The sequence below is a fragment of the Littorina saxatilis genome, linkage group LG6 (assembly GCF_037325665.1).
Source record: "Littorina saxatilis isolate snail1 linkage group LG6, US_GU_Lsax_2.0, whole genome shotgun sequence".
NCBI lineage: Eukaryota > Metazoa > Mollusca > Gastropoda > Littorinimorpha > Littorinidae > Littorina > Littorina saxatilis.
In genome coordinates this window covers 6875298-6895627 of record NC_090250.1, presented here as the reverse complement: position 1 = coordinate 6895627, position 20330 = coordinate 6875298, and the positions used below count along the sequence as shown (strand labels likewise).

At 42.4% G+C, this 20330-nt stretch overlaps 2 protein-coding genes across 2 annotated transcripts in view; one reads left to right on the top strand and one right to left on the bottom strand.

The window, feature by feature from the left end:
* Positions 1-4283, bottom strand: part of LOC138968381 (uncharacterized) — a 49285-nt gene extending 45002 nt beyond the window's left edge. The window contains exons 1-3 of the mRNA XM_070340961.1: positions 4137-4283; positions 3715-3847; positions 1203-1375 (exon numbers count right to left, since the gene is read on the bottom strand). Coding sequence (XP_070197062.1) covers positions 1203-1375; positions 3715-3847; positions 4137-4145 — 315 coding nt within the window. The 5' untranslated portion in view covers positions 4146-4283. The remainder of the gene's footprint in view (positions 1-1202; positions 1376-3714; positions 3848-4136) is intronic.
* A 163-nt stretch (positions 4284-4446) lies between these two features.
* On the top strand, positions 4447-16110 carry LOC138968372 (F-box only protein 8-like). The gene is made up of 6 exons (XM_070340951.1): positions 4447-4562; positions 4983-5291; positions 6783-6912; positions 8996-9114; positions 9570-9754; positions 14356-16110. Exons 2-6 carry the CDS (start codon positions 5047-5049, stop codon positions 14553-14555), a joined length of 879 nt encoding a protein of 292 aa, XP_070197052.1. The 5' UTR covers positions 4447-4562; positions 4983-5046; the 3' UTR covers positions 14556-16110.
* The last annotated feature ends 4220 nt before the right edge of the window (positions 16111-20330 follow it).

Sequence of the window (20330 nt, the reverse complement as noted above, 5' to 3'; positions counted from 1 at the left end):
AGCAGATCAACCTAAGCAGAGTTGTACGAACAGCCTCCAAGATTGTGGGTTGTGAGCTTCCCTCCATTGCCTCCATATACACATCCCGAAGCGCTCAGAAGGTCAAAAAGATTCTGGCAGACAACTCGCACCCTGCTTACAAGTTGTTCCGGCCCCTACCCTCGGGCAGGCGTTTTCGCTCGATCAGGACACGCACCACGCGTTTCAGAGACATTCAGTTTTTATCCAAGTGCAGTGCGTGTCCTGGCTCCTTAAGTCCTTTAACTGCTGTTCTTAGTAAAAATTGAGTTTTTATTCAAGGTTTATGTCCTGGTATTTTGTTGTGAGACACAGCCGTCAAGCCTTTAAATACCATATTTCTTAAAGCTCACCTACCCAGTGTAGTATTGTAATAAATGTTGTGGTTTTAAAATTATTAAGGATTTGTGATTTTAGTTATTGTCGTCATAACTGATGTCTGATACATATATAATTCTTACTGATATTTCTATACTGTTTATTTTACGCATATGTACAATTGATGGTTAAATACGTTTTGTTAAGGAGGAGCATGCTTGTGCGTGTGTGCTGTTGCGGGTTTTGTGTGGGGAATGTATGCGGGCGTGCATGAGCGTGTGTGTGACTGAGATTGCAAGCGATGTTTGGTTTTTTTGGGTTTTTTTTTTAGCGTGCATTTTGCATTTGGAAGGGTGTGTATGGATTGATTGATTGTACTCTGGCTAAAACATGTCCCTAGTGTACTGCACATGGTTGAAATAAAGTCTTATGTCTTATGTCTTATGTCTTACATACTGCTTGACTAAAATCTTTACAAACATTGACTATATTCTATACAAGAAACACTTAACAAGGGTAAAAGGAGAAACAGAATCCGTTAGTCGCCTCTTACGACATGCTGGGGAGCATCGGGTAAATTCTTCCCCCTAACCCGCAGGGGGATTTGTACACCGAGGATAGTCTGCACAAAGTTGACTCTGGGAAATAAATCCCTCACCAAACATGGGGAATGAACCCTTAAAGCGACAACTGGTTTTGAAGCCATGCAGCTACTGACTGAGCTATTTCCCTGCCCGGAAAAAAACTGAAAACACTTTCATAATTGTTATCAATAATCAGCCATAATGTGTCCATGGTTAAATGCAATCTTTTACAAGCATACACGCATCTTCATAACCTGCCTTGCAAGAACAAGAGTCACAGACCTTTACAACATTCCAATTATCGGAGCCAAGATTTGCAGCCGTATCTTTGTAGAAACTAGTGATGCGGTCATCCGTTGCCTTGGTGATGACGAGTCGCCATTTGGACAATGTTGACACATGTTTCGCAGCAAGCCTCGGCCATGACAGTGTGAACCAGTGACTCTCCTTCCCAGCTGTGGATTAAGAAGGTAATTAAAACCTGCTCCAGTTGCATTCATTGTTTTTTGTTTGTTTGTTCGTTCATGGGCTGAAACTCCCACGGCTTTTACGTGTATGACCATTTTTACCCCGCCATTTAGGCAGCTATACGCCGCTTTCGGAGGAAGCATGCTGGGTATTTTTGTGTTTCCATAACCCACCGAACTCTGACATGGATTACAGGATCTTTTTCGTGCGCACTTGGTCTTGTGCTTGCGTGTACACACGGGGGTGTTCGGACACCGAGGAGAGTCTGCACACAAAGTTGACTCTGAGAAATAAATCTCTCGCCGAACGTGGGGACGAACTCACGCTGACAGCGGCCAACTGGATACAAATCCAGCGCGCTACCGACTGAGCTACATCCCCGCCCTGTTGCATTCATTAACCCTTACCCTAAGTGTGAACAGGTGACTTTCTTTTCCAGCTGAGGAGGCCAATTAAGGAAGGTAAAACCTGCTCTAGTTGGATTCATTAAACTGAAGGCCTATCCTGATATGATCATTCACACAAGTTTGTAAATATTTTCAAAGTGCTTTTGTTTTGTTTAATTACAAAAACACAAAAGTAAAAGACTTCGATCATTAGGTTACTTTATTCTGAACAGCAAAGAAATAAATCTTATACAGTAAAACCCACTTTTTCAGACCCCATCCACCCTAATTCTTTCTTTCTTTATTTGGTGTTTAACGTCGTTTTCAACCATTCAAGGTTATATCGCGACGGGAAAAGGGGGGAGATGGGATAGAGCCACTTGTCAATTGTTTCTTGTTCACAAAAAAAACAATCAAAAATTTGCTCCACGGGCTTGCAACGTAGTACAATATATTACCTTACTGGGAGAATGCAAGTTTCCAGTACAAAGGACTTAACATTTCTTACATACTGCTTCAGTGCTTGACTAAAATCTTTACAAAAATTGACTATATTCTATACAAGAAACATTTAACTAGGGTAAAAGGAGAAACAGAATCCGTTAGTCGCCTCTTACGACATGCTGGGGAGCATCCGGTAAATTATTCCCCCTAACCCGCGGGGGGGGGGGGGGGGGGGGGGGGCAAAGAAATAAATCTTATACAGTAAAACCCCTTTTTCAGACCTCCTCCACCCTAATTTAAGACCTTGCTTTTTTCAGACTTTCTGTTCATAACCCGTGTAACCAAATGTGACATCTTCCTGGTAAATCTACTGATTACAGGCAGGCTCAAGATCAAATGTACAGACTTGAAAGCACCAAGCCACAATGATACTCTCTGTCAGACTTGAAAGCACCAAGCCACAATGATACTCTCTGTCAGACTTGAAAGCACCAAGCCACAATGATACTCTCTGTCAGACTTGAAAGCACAAAGCCAATGATACTCTTTGTCAGACTTGAAAGCACAAAGCCACCATGATACTCTCTGTCAGACTTGAAAGCACAAAGCCACAATGATACTCTGTCAGACTTGAAAGCACCAAGCCACAATGATACTCTGTCAGACTTGAAAGCACAAAGCCACAATGATACTCTCTGTCAGACTTGAAAGCACAAAGCCACAATGATACTCTCTGTCAGACTTGAAAGCACAAAGCCACAATGATACTCTCTGTCAGACTTGAAAGCACCAAGCCACAATGATACTCTCTGTCAGACTTGAAAGCACAAAGCCACAATGATACTCTATGTCAGACTTGAAAGCACGCCACAATGATACTCTCTGTCAGATTTGAAAGCACCAAGCCACAATGATACAAAGCCACGATGATACTCTTTGTCAACAGGGTTCTAATTAAGCATCATCCTCATTAACAACATATCAATTACAAACGCTCCTTGCCAAAGTAGCTATTTTCCTTGTGCGCAAATGCTACTTTTTTCACTTATAGAAAATGCTGCTGAAACAATTTGAGGAATCAATGAGAACCTAAGAGCATAAACATAAATAAAAGTGTGTGTGTGTTGGGGGGGGGGGGGGGGGAGGCGGGACAGGGTGCAATGGTTGTGAGTGTGGGGGGTCTGTTTTCATCTGTGTGTGTGGGGGGGGGGGGGGGGTCTGTTTCCATCTGTGTGTGTGTGTGTGGGTGTGTATGTGTGTGTGTGGGTGTGTGCATGTAGGGGAGGTGGTAGTGGTGGTGGTGATGGGAGGGGGGTCTGTATATGTGTGTGTGTGTGTGTGTATGTTCGGGGAGGGGGGGGTGGTGGTAGTGGTGGTGATGGTTGGGGGCCGGTCTGTTTGTGTGTAAGTGTGTGTGTGTGTGTGTGTGTGTGTGTGTGTGTGTGTGTGTGTGTGTGTGTGTGTGTGTGTGTGCGTGCGTCACGGCTAGTGATCACCTGTCAGCCTGTTGTGTCCTTTGAGATGTCCACTCATATCGAAGACTTCATCGTTAGGTCTGAGCGACACCACTTCCCCCGTGTCGAGCAAAAGTGTAGCGTCTTGTGGCTTTGCCAAATAGGAGTTGAAGCTCTGATAAACAATGTCAACAGTTACGTAGATGCCAGCACAAAAACAAATTATACTTACAAAAGAGTGAGTATTTTATTCAAAATTGAGAGCAGAAAAACAAACTAGCCATAGTCAAACATCGTCCGAAAATATGAGATAAACACACATTATTATGATAAATGGATATGTAAAGTTCTACAAACCTATTTATGCTTTGGTGAAATACCGATTTTATGACTAGACCGTAGACGATTGTACTCAATGTGTATCTAATCACGACAGAAAATAAGAGGTTAATATAATGTCTTACCACTGCCATTGGTACAAGGCTTCGGAGGATAATACGCCGGCAAGATTTGGTAATGTTCGGTTATGAACTGTCAGCATGTAGTACAAGTTACCAGTGGACGTAACAGAGTGACAGCCTCTACTTGGGCTTAAACGGGAAGTTCGCGGTACCGAAAGTAGCCAATAATTGCGGGAATTTCCGATAAAAACAAGTCCAGTGAGTGCCTTCCCCTGGTTTGGGACAGGGAGGTAACTCTGAGCAGCCGTAGAAAACCGGAAAAGGTTTTCGCTAAGATCAAACCAATCGGAGATTCCGTTACTTTCCTGTTTGGGTCTCTTCCACGTCAATTTTTCCACCCGACCGAAGAAGTGTCACACAAGACATCGGGAAAAGTAGACACCTGTCCCCATGATGTGCATTTTCAACCTGAAGGCGCTACAGCTACAGGTAACGAACGTAAAAAATGCAGAAAGCATCGTGCGAAATGTGTTTGCAGTGTCGATCGGTGTCATGTCAAAATGTTGGTTGGCCAGAGATTGCTTACCTCGGCTATGCGAAGTTGCTATGTGTTTGTAAACAACCTTGAGCGTACTAAATGAAGTCAATACATGCTTGTGTGTACCGGCCGCATGTTTTGTGTGTGTGTGTGTGGTTGTGTGTGTGTGTGACGAAAGCACCTTGACTTGAAGCAGTGAAGGAGCACACTGTGAAAGTGTAAGTGCTGCAGATTTGATTTCACGTACTTTGTGTTTTGTTTACATTAGTTTGATATGACTGCTAAAAATTATTTGGATTAAATGTTTTCTTTGTTTGCAACATCATAAAATTATTTGGTTTAAATGTTTTCTTTGTTTGCAACATCATCAGTGGCGAGTTGACGGATGACAACAAACGACAGAGACAACGCCTAGGGTTATAGAGATCGATCTTCATGGGTCAAGTGCTGCAACGTCTTTACAGCATAGAGCAACAGCAGCAGCAGCAACATGCAGGGATATGTTCCAGCATGGGGCGTATCCATGGAAACAATGCCAATGCTCCAGCAAACTTCCCCGACCTGTCAGAGCTGCCTCCAGAGATTGGTCTGACGGTGCTGTCCTATCTCAACCCAACAGACTTGTGTCTGGCTGCGTGTGTCTGGGACCACCTGGCAAACGATGAGCTGCTGTGGCAGAGGTGAGCCCCATGGGTTTTATTTTAAACTTTGTTTTATTTGTACAATGTGTGTGTTATATGTTGTACTGTGGGGGGGGGGGGGGGGGGTTGAATGTTTTAAAACTTCAAAAAGGTTTCTTCTTACATGAAATCTCTTTTAGTAGGACTAGGGAGCATTAACTCAAACTTTGTGTAATTTGATTAGAGCTTTACACTAGAACCTGTTCATAGCAAACACATTTTTAGGTGTTGTCATACATGTATGAACAGAACAATTAACAGAACAGTACTGTGCTAGGAATTTCTAACTACAGAGCTCCATGAGTAAGGTGAGACCTTTTTTTTTAGACTAACAAATACTAAAAGAGAGAGGGTCATAACATGGACATGGAATTTACATATGTTATTATGAACAAGACATTTTTAGAAACCACAACTGAAATTGTAGAAAAGAGGGGCATCCAACTCTCTTCTTTTTTGTGTTTTAACGAACATGCAGGGACCTTATTCATTAACTTATTGTTCATGATTATACTAGTTTGAGGTCAATTGATTAAGTAAACTATCAAATTCAAAAGCTTTTATCACTATCAGCCTTATACTCGCCTCATAACAGTTATTCATATTTCTTCTCTGAGATTATAATTCCAATGCTGTTAGACAAATAATAAATTTTGGATTTACTATCCGTTATACCAGTTGGCATTTAGCGCAGCAAATAATGTAGCACTGCAGTCATTATCATTATGTCAGCGCTGAAAGTCCACAAAATGGGGCACTCGCCTTTGGCTAGTACTTCTCATAATTTACTAGCCAGAGAGCAAATTTTACTTGCCAAACCAACCATTTCAATTCAGTGTTTCAGCAACTTTACTCGCCTTTAGCGAGTTGATTAACAATTCTACTCGTCATTTACAGATTTTTACTCGCAATACTCGCCACTTTCAGGCCTGTATGTCATGCTTGCCCTAACCCTAACCCATTCTTGCATATTGTTTCAGTTTGTGTTGCAACTCATGGGGCAGGGTGTCTATCTATTCCCTAACCCTAACCCATTCTTGCCTATTGTTTCAGTTTGTGTCGCAATTCATGGGGCAGTGTGCCGATCTCTTCCCTAACCCTAACCCATTCTTGCATATTGTTTCAGTTTGTGTCGCAACTCATGGGGCAGTGTGCCGATCTATTCCCTAACCCTAACCCATTCTTGCCTATTGTTTCAGTTTGTGTCGCAACTCATGGGGCAGTGTGCCGATCTATTCCCTAACCCTAACCCATTCTTGCCTATTGTTTCAGTTTGTGTCGCAACTCATGGGGCAGTGTGCCGATCTCTTCCCTAACCCTAACCCATTCTTGCATATTGTTTCAGTTTGTGTCGCAACTCAGGGGGCAGTGTGTCTATCTATTCCCTAACCCTAACCCATTCTTGCATTTTGTTTCAGTTTGTGTCGCAACTCATGGGGCAGTGTGTCTATCTATTCCCTAACCCTAACCCATTCTTGCATATTGTTTCAGTTTGTGTCGCAACTCATGGGGCAGTGTGTCTATCTATTCCCGCTTGACATCAATGCCGAGCATGACGTACAGGAAACTGTTCCTGATTCTGGACGAGGCTTCACTCACCTTTAACTCGGATCCCTTTGGGGTAAGTCTTGGTCAACAATTTGTTGTGCTTTGTCCTATGTAAAGCTATGAACAATGAGCTACCATTGTGCAGTGTTAAAAGTCTTGGTCAACAATTTGTTGTGCTTTGTCCTATGTAAAGTTATGAACAATGAGCTACCATTGTGCAGTGTTAAAAGTCTTGGTGAACAATTTGTTGTGCTTTGTCCTATGTAAAGTTATGAACAATGAGCTACCATTGTGCAGTGTTAAAAGTCTTGGTCAACAATTTGTTGTGCTTTGTCCTATGTAAAGTTATGAACAATGAGCTACCATTGTGCAGTGTTAAAAGTCTTGGTCAACAATTTGTTGTGCTTTGTCCTATGTAAAGTTATGAACAATGAGCTACCATTGTGCAGTGTTAAAAGTCTTGGTCAACAATTTGTTGTGCTTTGTCCTATGTAAAGCTATGAACAAGGAGCGGACCAACAATGAGCTATCATTGTGCAATATTAAAAGTCTCGGTGAATAATTTGTTGTGCTTTGTCCTTTGTGTTCAGCTGCCATTGTGTGATGTGAGAGAGAGAGAGAGAGAGAGAGAGAGAGAGAGAGAGAGAGAGAGAGAGAGAGAAAGAGAGAGAGAGAGAGAGAGAGAGAGAGAGAGAGAGAGAGAGAGAGAGAGAGAGAGAGAGAGAGAGAGGGGGGGGGGGAGTGTACATGTATGTGTTTTTGTTCTTAAATATTTACAAGACAAACATTTAAAATAGAATAACCCTCACCAGGAAGCAGTGTCTGCAGAGAGTTATTCTGCACTGATTCACTTAGTTTGTAGGATTTGAACTTTCTGTACATGAAATGTACACTAACACCCTAAATCCTCCTATTTGGGTTAAAGGCACAGTAAGCCTCCCGTAAACTATCACAGATACTGTCAGGCTTTTACACACAGTACAAACACCCTTTCGTTTAAACACTCACCGCTTGAGAACATCCTAGGTGCCCTACGTAAAGAGCGAGCAATTTTCAAAGATTTAAAGATGTTGAAAAAGCCAACTCTTATGTTATATATATGTAGAGGAGAAAAAAACAAGTAAATTCTAAAGCAAATTATGCTTAAATATTTTATAGTTGTAACCAAAATATGAACATCAGTTTTGCAGTTTCATCTGTATTAAAGTTTGTGCTGTATAATTATATGTTTGTACATGCAGGTGCTTATATGTTTGTGTTTATCCGTCCAAGACATATATCATATGTGTACAGGAACACCAGGAAAGTGCAGGTCTAAGAAAATATTTCATCAGTTTTGTGACTTGTTGATTCCACAGGCAGTAGCAGAACTGATTGTGACTTGTTGATTCCACAGGCAGTAGCAGAACTGATTGTGACTTGTTGATTCCACAGGCAGTAGCAGAACTGATTGTGACTTGTTGATTCCACAGGCAGCTGCAGAACTGATTGTGACTTGTTGATTCCACAGGCAGTAGCAGAACTGATTGTGACTTGTTGATTCCACAGGCAGCTGCAGAACTGATTGTGACTTGTTGATTCCACAGGCAGTAGCAGAACTGATTGTGACTTGTTGATTCCACAGGCAGTAGCAGAACTGATTGTGACTTGTTGATTCCACAGGCAGTAGCAGAACTGATTGTGACTTGTTGATTCCACAGACGGTAGCAGAACTGATTGTGACTTGTTGATTCCACAGGCAGTAGCAGAACTGATTGTGACTTGTTGATTCCACAAGAGGTAACAGAACTGATTGTGACTTGTTGATTCCACAGGCAGTAGCAGAACTGATTGTGACTTGTTGATTCCACAGGCAGTAGCAGAACTGATTGTGACTTGTTGATTCCACAGGCGGTAGCAGAACTGATTGTGACTTGTTGATTCCACGGGCAGTAGCAGAACTGATTGTGACTTGTTGATTCCACAGGCAGTAGCAGAACTGATTGTGACTTGTTGATTCCACAAGCGGTAACAGAACTGATTGTGACTTGTTGATTCCACAGGCGGTAGCAGAACTGATTGTGACTTGTTGATTCCACAAGCGGTAACAGAACTGATTGAGACTTGTTGATTCCACAAGCGGTAACAGAACTGATTGTGACTTGTTGATTCCACAGGCGGTAGCAGAACTGATTGAGAAAGGAATCCTGGAGAATGAGCCAATGGAGATTGCTCGCTTCATTCACGCCACAAAGAGGCTCTGGCCATGCAAGAAACGTGAATTTCTGGAGCGAAGGTTTGTTTGTTTGTTTGTTTGCTTAACGCCCAGCCGTGGAGCGAAGGTGAGCTTGATAATGCTTTTAGTGTTATCAGCACAATATTTTATTATCAAGCAAGTGTTTGTAATTACCATACATGTTGCGATGTGTAGTATAAAAACAGGGTGTAAACGGTAACATATATTACATTATTTTACTGAGGATCAAATGTAGATGATTATCGTCAACGATAAACAACATATAAACACCTTTTTGTGTGGCACCTGTCAAAGGAAACGCTTGTGTTTGGGAATTGCAAATGGAACTAAAGGCTCTGATTATAGATAAACACTGAGTGAGAGTTATCCGGAACCAGGGGACTGCAATCATGACTCTTGTGTGTTCTTTTGGAGCGCTTGCTTCCCTTTGTTTCTGATAATTAAATCTTATCCTGAACGCTCTGGTTTACTTGGTTCTCATTGGGTAATTTCAGACAGGATATCTTCCAGAGGCTGGTTCATCTTCAGAACTTTCAGAATCAGTTCCTGCCAAACGCCCTGCGTCAGTTTTTTCGAGCAGTGTCAGCACCTGAGACAAGGGGAGACTATCTGTCGACAATGATGGACGGTTTCTCAGAGCGCTTTTGTTCCTGTAATCCCAGGCTGGGCCTAACCAAAGGTGAGTTGTTGTGTTGTCTGTTGTTCCTGTAATCCCAAACTGGGCCTTACCAAAGGTGAGTTGTTGTGTTGTCTGTTGTTCCTGTAATCCCAGGCTGGGCCTTAATACCAAAGGTGAGTTGTTGTGTTGTCTGTTGTTCCTGTAATCCCAAACTGGGCCTTACCAAAGGTGAGTTGTTGTGTTGTCTTTTGTTCCTGTAATCCCAGGCTGGGCCTTACCAAAGGTGAGTGGTTGTGTTGTCTTTTGTTCCTGTAATCCCAGGCTGGGCCTTACCAAAGGTGAGTGGTTGTGTTGTCTGTTGTTCCTGTAATCCCAAACTGGGCCTTACCAAAGGTGAGTTGTTGTGTTGTCTGTTGTTCCTGTAATCCCAAACTGGGCCTTACCAAAGGTGAGTTGTTGTGTTGTCTGTTGTTCCTGTAATCCCAGGCTGGGCCTTACCAAAGGTGAGTGGTTGTGTTGTCTTTTGTTCCTGTAATCCCAAACTGGGCCTTACCAAAGGTGAGTTGTTCTGTTGTCTGTTGTTCCTGTAATCCCAAACTGGGCCTTACCAAAGGTGAGTGGTTGTGTTGTCTGTTGTTCCTGTAATCCCAGGCTGGGCCTTACCAAAGGTGAGTTGTTGTGTTGTCTGTTGTTCCTGTAATCCCAGGCTGGGCCTAACCAAAGGTGAGTTGTTCTGTTGTCTGTTGTTCCTGTAATCCCAGGCTGGGCCTAACCAAAGGTGAGTGGTTGTGTTGTCTGTTGTTCCTGTAATCCCAAACTGGGCCTAACCAAAGGTGAGTGGTTGTGTTGTCTGTTGTTCCTGTAATCCCAAACTGGGCCTAACCAAAGGTGAGTTGTTCTGTTGTCTGTTGTTCCTGTAATCCCAGGCTGGGCCTAACCAAAGGTGAGTTGTTGTGTTGTCTGTTGTTCCTGTAATCCCAGGCTGGGCCTAACCAAAGGTGAGTTGTTGTGTTGTCTGTTGTTCCTGTAATCCCAGGCTGGGCCTTACCAAAGGTGAGTTGTTGTGTTGTCTGTTGTTCCTGTAATCCCAGGATGGGCCTTACCAAAGGTGAGTTGTTGTGTTGTCTGTTGTTCCTGTAATCCCAGGCTGGGCCTAACCAAAGGTGAGTTGTTGTGTTGTCTGTTGTTCCTGTAATCCCAGGATGGGCCTTACCAAAGGTGAGTTGTTGTGTTGTCTGTTGTTCCTGTAATCCCAGGCTGGGCCTAACCAAAGGTGAGTTGTTCTGTTGTCTGTTGTTCCTGTAATCCCAAACTGGGCCTAACCAAAGGTGAGTTGTTGTGTTGTCTTTATGTCATGTCCTTTATAAGGCTGATGGGGTCCAATTCACCTGCTTTCTGTGCATTCTTGCTTGGGCGGCACAATGGTAAACTCTGCTAACCCCTCATACCTGAAAGAAAAAACTGTAATTTGTTTATTTGTGAATAGAAAAACTCCGGAAATAACTCTTCGGGTTTGTATGGGTTTTGAAAGAGTGAATACTCTTGCTTTTGTTGAGGCAAACTTTTCCATGTCACATTTATGGCAAGTCACTAGCGATCGGTGTGTCTACACACATGCTCTGAGAAAGTTTGCATATGATAAAAGCAAGAGTACTCACTCTTTCACAACCAATATAAACCCAACTCAGTTATTACTGAAACATTGTCCATTCATCATTCAACAATCGTTTTGCTTTCTAGCTTCTTTGCAAATTCTTGATCTCATTTCTGTTTAAGAAGAAGAACGAGAAGAAAATACAGAAAAAGCTTGTCCAACATTTGTGTGTGTTTGTCCTTCATACTGTGTTTGTCCTGTGCTACTCACTGATCATGCTGTCTGTGTGTATTTGTCCTTCCAGATACTGTGTTTGTCCTGTGCTACTCACTGATCATGCTGTCTGTGTGTATTTGTTCTTCCAGATACTGTGTTTGTCCTGTGCTACTCACTGATCATGCTGTCTTTGTGTATTTGTCCTTCCAGATACAGTGTTTGTCCTGTGCTACTCACTGATCATGCTGTCTGTGTGTATTTGTCCTTCCAGATACTGTGTTTGTCCTGTGCTATTCACTGATCATGCTCTCTGTGTGTATTTGTCCTTCCAGATACAGTGTTTGTCCTGTGCTACTCACTGATCATGCTCTCTGTGTGTGTTTGTCCTTCATACTGTGTTTGTCCTGTGCTACTCACTGATCATGCTCTCTGTGTGTATTTGTCCTTCCAGATACTGTGTTTGTCCTGTGCTACTCACTGATCATGCTGTCTGTGTGTATTTGTCCTTCCAGATACTGTGTTTGTCCTGTGCTACTCACTGATCATGCTCTCTGTGTGTATTTGTCCTTCCAGATACTGTGTTTGTCCTGTGCTACTCACTGATCATGCTGTCTGTGTGTATTTGTCCTTCCAGATACTGTGTTTGTCCTGTGCTACTCACTGATCATGCTCTCTGTGTGTATTTGTCCTTCCAGATACTGTGTTTGTCCTGTGCTACTCACTGATCATGCTGTCTGTGTGTATTTGTCCTTCCAGATACTGTGTTTGTCCTGTGCTACTCACTGATCATGCTCTCTGTGTGTATTTGTCCTTCCAGATACTGTGTTTGTCCTGTGCTACTCACTGATCATGCTGTCTGTGTGTATTTGTCCTTCCAGATACTGTGTTTGTCCTGTGCTACTCACTGATCATGCTGTCTGTGTGTATTTGTCCTTCCAGATACTGTGTTTGTCCTGTGCTACTCACTGATCATGCTGTCTGTGTGTATTTGTCCTTCCAGATACTGTGTTTGTCCTGTGCTACTCACTGATCATGCTGTCTGTGTGTATTTGTCCTTCCAGATACTGTGTTTGTCCTGTGCTACTCACTGATCATGCTGTCTGTGTGTATTTGTCCTTCCAGATACTGTGTTTGTCCTGTGCTACTCACTGATCATGCTGTCTGTGTGTATTTGTCCTTCATACTGTGTTTGTCCTGTGCTACTCACTGATCATGCTGTCTTTGTGTATTTGTCCTTCCAGATACAGTGTTTGTCTTGTGCTACTCACTGATCATGCTGTCTGTGTGTATTTGTCCTTCCAGATACTGTGTTTGTCCTGTGCTACTCACTGATCATGCTGTCTGTGTGTATTTGTCCTTCCAGATACTGTGTTTGTCCTGTGCTACTCACTGATCATGCTGTCTTTGTGTATTTGTCCTTCCAGATACAGTGTTTGTCCTGTGCTACTCACTGATCATGCTGTCTGTGTGTATTTGTCCTTCCAGATACTGTGTTTGTCCTGTGCTATTCACTGATCATGCTCTCTGTGTGTATTTGTCCTTCCAGATACAGTGTTTGTCCTGTGCTACTCACTGATCATGCTCTCTGTGTGTGTTTGTCCTTCATACTGTGTTTGTCCTGTGCTACTCACTGATCATGCTCTCTGTGTGTGTTTGTCCTTCCAGATACTGTGTTTGTCCTGTGCTACTCACTGATCATGCTGTCTGTGTGTATTTGTCCTTCCAGATACTGTGTTTGTTCTGTGCTACTCACTGATCATGCTGTCTGTGTGTATTTGTCCTTCCAGATACAGTGTTTGTCCTGTGCTACTCACTGATCATGCTCTCTGTGTGTGTTTGTCCTTCCAGATACTGTGTTTGTCCTGTGCTATTCACTGATCAATCAATCAATCAATGACGCTTATATCGCGCATATTCCGTGGGTACAGTTCTAGGCGCTCTGCAGTAATGCCGTGTGAGATGAAATTTTATACGGCCAGTAGATTGCAGCCATGTCGGCACATATTTACCTTTCACGGCCTTATTCCAAGTCACATGGGTATGGTAGACAATTATTAACTGTGCCTAAGCAATTTTGCCAGGAAAGACCCTTTTGTCAATCGTGGGATCTTTAACGTGCACACCCAATGTAGTATACACGGGGGGTGGTTCGGACACCGAAGAGAGTCTGCACACAAAGTTGACTCTGTGAAATAAATTTCCGCCGAACCTGGGATCGAACTCGCGCTGACAGCGGCCAACTGAATACAAACCCAGCGCGTTACCAACTGAGCTATATCTCTGTGTGTATTTGTCCTTCCAGATACTGTGTTTGTCCTGTGCTACTCACTGATCATGCAGTCTGTGTGTATTTGTCCTTCCAGATACTGTGTTTGTCCTGTGCTACTCACTGATCATGCAGTCTGTGTGTATTTGTCCTTCCAGATACTGTGTTTGTCCTGTGCTACTCACTGATCATGCTGTCTGTGTGTATTTGTCCTTCCAGATACTGTGTTTGTCCTGTGCTACTCACTGATCATGCTCTCTGTGTGTATTTGTCCTTCCAGATACTGTGTTTGTCCTGTGCTACTCACTGATCATGCAGTCTGTGTGTATTTGTCCTTCCAGATACAGTGTTTGTCCTGTGCTACTCACTGATCATGCTGTCTGTGTGTATTTGTCCTTCCAGATACTGTGTTTGTCCTGTGCTACTCACTGATCATGCTCTCTGTGTGTATTGGTCCTTCCAGATACTGTGTTTGTCCTGTGCTACTCACTGATCATGCTCTCTGTGTGTATTTGTCCTTCCAGACACTGTTTTTGTCCTGTGCTACTCACTGATCATGCTCTCTGTGTGTATTTGTCCTTCCAGATACTGTGTTTGTCCTGTGCTACTCACTCATCATGCTGTCTGTGGACCTGACCAGCCCGCACGTCAAGAACAAAATGTCCAAGCGAGAGTTCATCAAGAACACGTGCCGGGCGGCCCAGGGGGTGGATGGAGACTTGGCCGGTCATCTCTACGACAACATCTACCTGATTGGACACGTCGCGGCCGACTCGGACTCCTGACCCCGCGCCACGGGCTAAGCATTTAGCATTGTACTTGTTGCTAGACTTAATTTATCTTCTTTCATTTTTTTGTTTGTTTGTTTGTTTTGTGTGTGAAGAATTAGAAGGGGGGGGGGGGGTGGGGGGGATCACACAAGTACATGAGGACATTCTGTTAAAGCATATTTTGAATTTGATAACACTTTCTTGTTTCTGAGCCTATATTTTAGGATGTTAGCACTCGCTGTGTGTAGAATTTGTTCCCCAAACCCTGTCATTGGTGATCACACTTGACTGGTGCAAAGTGTATCTTTACATTTTGCATCCTCATTCTTACAGAAACCAGTCCCTTGGTTAATCATTGGCTCATTTCTCTCAGATCTGTCACTTTATGCCAGTAAATATTGCATCCTTTGTTCCCTCTGGAATACGATAGTCCTATAATGTTAAATAGTATCCTAAATCTGCTATTTTACCAATTTTGTATATGTGACCCTCCCCCACGAAATGAGTCACATGTCACATTTGCATGATTTTCATATTTTTACATTTTCCTAAAGAGTTTTTTATGCTCTATCCAGTGGTGAAAACCGTTTTAGAAAAGAGCAAAAACTGTTTGAGTTATAAGCATGTGACTAAGTTGACCCTCACACTGTTACCAGACACTCCCCGGACTAATATTAAGCCTAGCGCAGAACCGCGCGAGGTGACATGCGACTCATTTCGTGGTGGAGGGTCACATATTTTATATGTATTATTCAAAATGTCCAGGTTGTGTTTTCAATGCAGAGTATTTTAAATTCTCATTTGGAAGAATGAGGGTTTTTACACAAGTATGTACAATATGCTTAAACTAAAACAGCGGAGGTTAAGATGTGCAGCCAGATTCTGCACTGATCCACAGGGTGATTCTGGGACAGTGAGCAAGTGGATTAGTTTCTATGATGTGAAATATGTGAATTGTATGTACCAGGATGAGTTTCTATGATGTGAAATATGTGAATTGTATGTACCAAGATGAGTTTCTATGAAGTGAAATATGTGAATTGTAAGTACCAGGATGAGTTTCTATGATGTGAAATATGTGAATTGTACGTACCAGGATGAGTTTCTATGATGTGAAATATGTGAATTGTACGTACCACGATGAGTTTCTATGATGTGAAACATGTGAATTGTATGTACCGGGACTCTGAGCCTGCTTTCTTGTCTGTTCTCAAGCCGTGTCATTTCACAGCCACAAGAGTTGCCTCCCTGTTGACCTGTTCCCATTTTCAGTTCCCTGTTTCTGTTTCCCCATCTCTTTCCTGATTCTGTTTCGCTATCTCTCCTGTTTCTGTTTCCCCATCTCTCTCCTGTTTCTGTTTCCCCATCGCTCTCCTGTTTCCCCATCTCTCTCCTGTTTCTGTTTCCCCATCTCTCTCCTAGCTGTTTCTGTTTCCCCATCTCTCTCTTTTTCTGTTTCCCCATCTCTCTCCTGTTTCTGTTTCCCCATCTCTCTCCTAGCTGTTTCTGTTTCCCCATCTCTATCCTGTTTCTGTTTTCCTATCTCCTAGCTGTTTCTGTTTCCCCATCTCTCTCCTGTTTTTGTTTCCCCATCTCTCTCTTGTTTCTGTTTCCCCATCTCTCTCCTGTTTCTGTTTCCCCATCTCTCGCTTGTTTCTGTTTCCCCATCTCTCTCCTGTTTCTGTTTCCCCATCTCTCTCCTGTTTCTGTTTCCCCATCTCTCTCTTGTTTCTGTTTCATTATCTTTCTCCTGTTTCTGTTTCCCCATCTCTCTCCTGTTTCTGTTTCCCATTCTCTCTCCTGTTTCTGTTTCCCCATCTCTCTTCTGTTTCCCCATCTCTCTCCTGTTTCCCCATCTCTCTCCTGTTTCTGTTTCCCCATCTCTCTCTTGTTTCTGTTTCATTATCTTTCTCCTGTTTCTGTTTCCCCATCTCTCTCCTGTTTCTGTTTCCCATTCTCTCTCCTGTTTCTGTTTCCCCATCTCTCTTCTGTTTCCCCATCTCTCTCCTGTTTCCACATCTCTCTCCTGTTTCTGTTTCCCCATCTCTCTCCTGTTTCTGTTTCCCCATCTCTCTCCTGTTTCTGTTTCCCCATCTCTCTCTTGTTTCTGTTTCCGCATCTCTCTCCTGTTTCTGTTTCCCCATCTCTCTCTTGTTTCTGTTTCCGCATCTCTCTCCTGTTTCTGTTTCATCATCTCTCTCCTGTTTCTGTTTCCCCATCTTTCTGCTGTTTCTGTTTCCCCATCTCTCTCCTGTTTCTGTTTCCCCATCTCTCTCCTGTTTCTGTTTCCCCATCTCTCTCCTGTTTCTGTTTCCCTATCTCTCTCCTGTTTCTGTTTCCCCATCTCTCTCTTGTTTCTGTTTCCCCATCTCTCTCCTGTTTCTGTTTCCCCATCTCTCTCCTGTTTCTGTTTCCCCATCTCTCTCCTGTTTCTGTTTCCCCATCTCTCTCCTAGCTGTTTCTGTTTCCCCATCTCTATCCTGTTTCTGTTTTCCTATCTCCTAGCTGTTTCTGTTTCCCCATCTCTCTCCTGTTTCTGTTTCCCCATCTCTCTCCTGTTTCTGTTTCCCCATCTCTCTCCTGTTTCTGTTTCCCCATCTCTCTCTTGTTTCTGTTTCCGCATCTCTCTCCTGTTTCTGTTTCATCATCTCTCTCCTGTTTCTGTTTCCCCATCTTTCTGCTGTTTCTGTTTCCCCATCTCTCTCCTGTTTCTGTTTCCCCATCTCTCTCCTGTTTCTGTTTCCTCATCTCTCTCCTGTTTCTGTTTCCTCATCTCTCTCCTGTTTCTTTTTCCCCATCTCTCTCCTGTTTCTGTGTCCGCACCTCTCTCTTGTTTCTGTTTCCCCATCTCTCTCCTGTTTCTGTTTCCCCATCTCTCTCTTGTTTCTGTTTCATTATCTTTCTTCTGTTTCTGTTTCCCCATCTCTCTCCTGTTTCTGTTTCCCCATCTCTCTCCTGTTTCTGTTTCCCCATCTCTCTCCTGTTTCTGTTTCCCTATCTCTCTCCTGTTTCTGTTTCCCCATCTCTCTTGTTTCTGTGTCCCCACCTCTCTCTTGTTTCTGTTTCCACATCTCTCTCCTGTTTCTGTTTCCCCATCTCTCTCTTGTTTCTGTTTCATTATCTTTCTCCTGTTTCTGTTTCCCCATCTCTCTCCTGTTTCTGTTTCCCTATCTCTCTCCTGTTTCTGTTTCCCCATCTCTCTCTTGTTTCTGTTTCCCCATCTCTCTCCTGTTTCTGTTTCCCCATCTCTCTCTTGTTTCTGTTTCATTATCTTTCTCCTGTTTCTGTTTCCCCATCTCTCTCCTGTTTCTGTTTGCCCATCTCTCTCCTGTTTCTGTTTCCCCATCTCTCTCCTAGCTGTTTCTGTTTCCCCATCTCTATCCTGTTTCTGTTTTCATATCTCCTAGCTGTTTCTGTTTCCCCATCTCTCTCCTGTTTCTGTTTCCCCATCTCTCTCCTGTTTCTGTTTCCCCATCTCTCTCTTGTTTCTGTTTCCTCATCTCTCTCCTGTTTCTGTTTCATCATCTCTCTCCTGTTTCTGTTTCCCCATCTTTCTGCTGTTTCTGTTTCCCCATCTCTCTCCTGTCTCTGTTTCCCCATCTCTCTCCTGTTTCTGTTTCATTATCTTTCTCCTATTTCTGTTTCCCCATCTCTCCCCTGTTTCTGTTTCCCCATCTCTCTCTTGTTTCTGTTTCCCCATCTCTCTCTTGTTTCTGTTTCCCCATCTTTCTCTTGTTTCTGTTTCCTCATCTCTCTCCTGTTTCTGTTTCATTATCTTTCTCCTGTTTCTGTTTCCTCATCTCTCTCCTATTTCTGTTTCCCCATCTCTCTCCTGTTTCTGTTTCCCCATCTCTCTCTTGTTTCTGTTTCCCCATCTCTCTCTTGTTTCTGTTTCACCATCTTTCTCTTGTTTCTGTTTCGCTATCTTTCTCCTGTTTCTGTTTCCCCATCTCTCTCTTGTTTCTGTTTCACCATCTCTCTCTTGTTTCTGTTTCACCATCTCTCTCCTGTTTCTGTTTCCCCATCTCTCTCCTATTTCTGTTTCCCTATCTGGCATCTCTCTCCTGTTCCTCATCTTTACGTTAACTCTGTTGTTTTCTACCTTCATTCTTAAGATCAACATGGACAATATGACCTTCATTCTTAACATTAACATTGACAATATGACCTTCATTCTTAAAGGTGGTCGTCTACATTTTTGCTTTTTTTCAATAATCTTATGGTTAGATTTCAATACAAAATTATGTCAAATGATAAATAAACCATGGGGAAAAAAGTTATAGAAAAAAAAAATATATGTAAAAAAAGATTTTATTTTTGGGTAGCGTGACTCACCATTCCAATATTTTGTTTTCTGTTTGCTGAGAACATGTGCTTTGCCTAAAAATACTGACCAATCAAATTCATGTGACTATGCTTATAGCCACGCCCAAACAAGTGCAGCAACAGTTTGACACTGGAGCGTTGTCCACGCTTTTTTTTAAACGCACGAAATGCACGGGATTTGAGAGGAGTTTTGCGCTTGGCATTTTCCAAATATGGATATCCTACTATGAGTACTATGCTGGAATAATACAATGAATTTTCAAACGGCTACACTGGCTTCGTCTTTCCTGATCGAAAGGGGGTGTATTGTTGATATTTGTAGATAATAGACTCTGCATTTTAATGGTCAAATGGCGATTTCGGAATAAAAATGTAGACAAGGACCTTTAACATCAACATGGACAATATGACCTTCATTCTTAACATCAACATGGACAATTCTAAGCTGTTGCCAAAGTCTGGATCTACAAGGTTTGCTACCTTTTTTTTTCAATGAACAGAACATATAACACAAGATAATCAGGATACACCTAACAATGTACTATCCCGTTTAGTTAGTAGATGTGTAGTGAGTGTAGAGATAATCAGGATACACTTAACAATGTACTATCCCGTTTAGTTAGTAGATGTAGTGATTGTTGTAAGATCACTTCTTTTGTTGTTCTTAAAGTATTGCTTAGCTGTCATCACTTTATGCACAGTGTGTAAGAAACATTCATTGAAAAGTTCTCATTAAACGGCTGCATTTAGCAAGACATGCATGGTTACCATTTCTTAAGTTATAAAGTTTATACGTGTAATTGTTTGAAATGCTCTGTGAAATGATATGGACCTTTTTTTAAAAAAAAAACCACTTGATTTAATAACTCAGGATTTTTCTAATGTTTTCAGTTTGTACGTCTTAATTCTAATGATGTATGGTCTTTATTCAAAAGAGCAAAAAATACCGTTCTCACGTGGGAACGAAGAAGACGAAACAGAAAAACAGCGATGTTTCGACCACTTCATTCCCACGTGAGTACAGTAGTTTTTTGTTTTTTTATTTTCTCTCATGCGCAGTCACCATAGTTCTGGTGAGGTTTTTACTTTGTTACTTTAGTCTTTTTATTTTCTCTCTCACGGAGTCACAATAGTTTTTCTGGGGAGGTTTTTACTCTTTGTTACTTTAGTTTTTACCTGCTTCATATCATGCAGCAGTAGCACTGTCATGCCTAATGAGATGGACATAATTGTCCTGCTAAAGCTACAACAAAAACTTAAACCAATGAATATTTCACTAATGACTTCATCCTGTTAAAATGAACACAGCAAAAACTAAGCAAAACAAAACATTCAACTTTGCTAACATTTGTTACTGTCACATATAAATACAAGAGGCGAAGCCTTCAAGGCTCACGTAAGAAATCGACAAACAGTAACACAAACTCAATCACTCCGTCACACATACACACACACACACACACA

What these genes read in the sequence shown, in the direction of transcription:
- LOC138968372 (XM_070340951.1), top strand. Translation starts at nt 5,047, where the DNA reads ATGGGTCAAGTGCTGCAACGTCTTTACAGCATAGAGCAACAGCAGCAG. An exon ending in GATGAGCTGCTGTGGCAGAG is followed by an intron (nt 5,292 to 6,782) that starts GTGAGCCCCATG and finishes ATATTGTTTCAG; the next exon opens with TTTGTGTCGCAACTCATGGG. An exon ending in CAGGCTGGGCCTAACCAAAG is followed by an intron (nt 9,755 to 14,355) that starts GTGAGTTGTTGT and finishes TTGTCCTTCCAG; the next exon opens with ATACTGTGTTTGTCCTGTGC.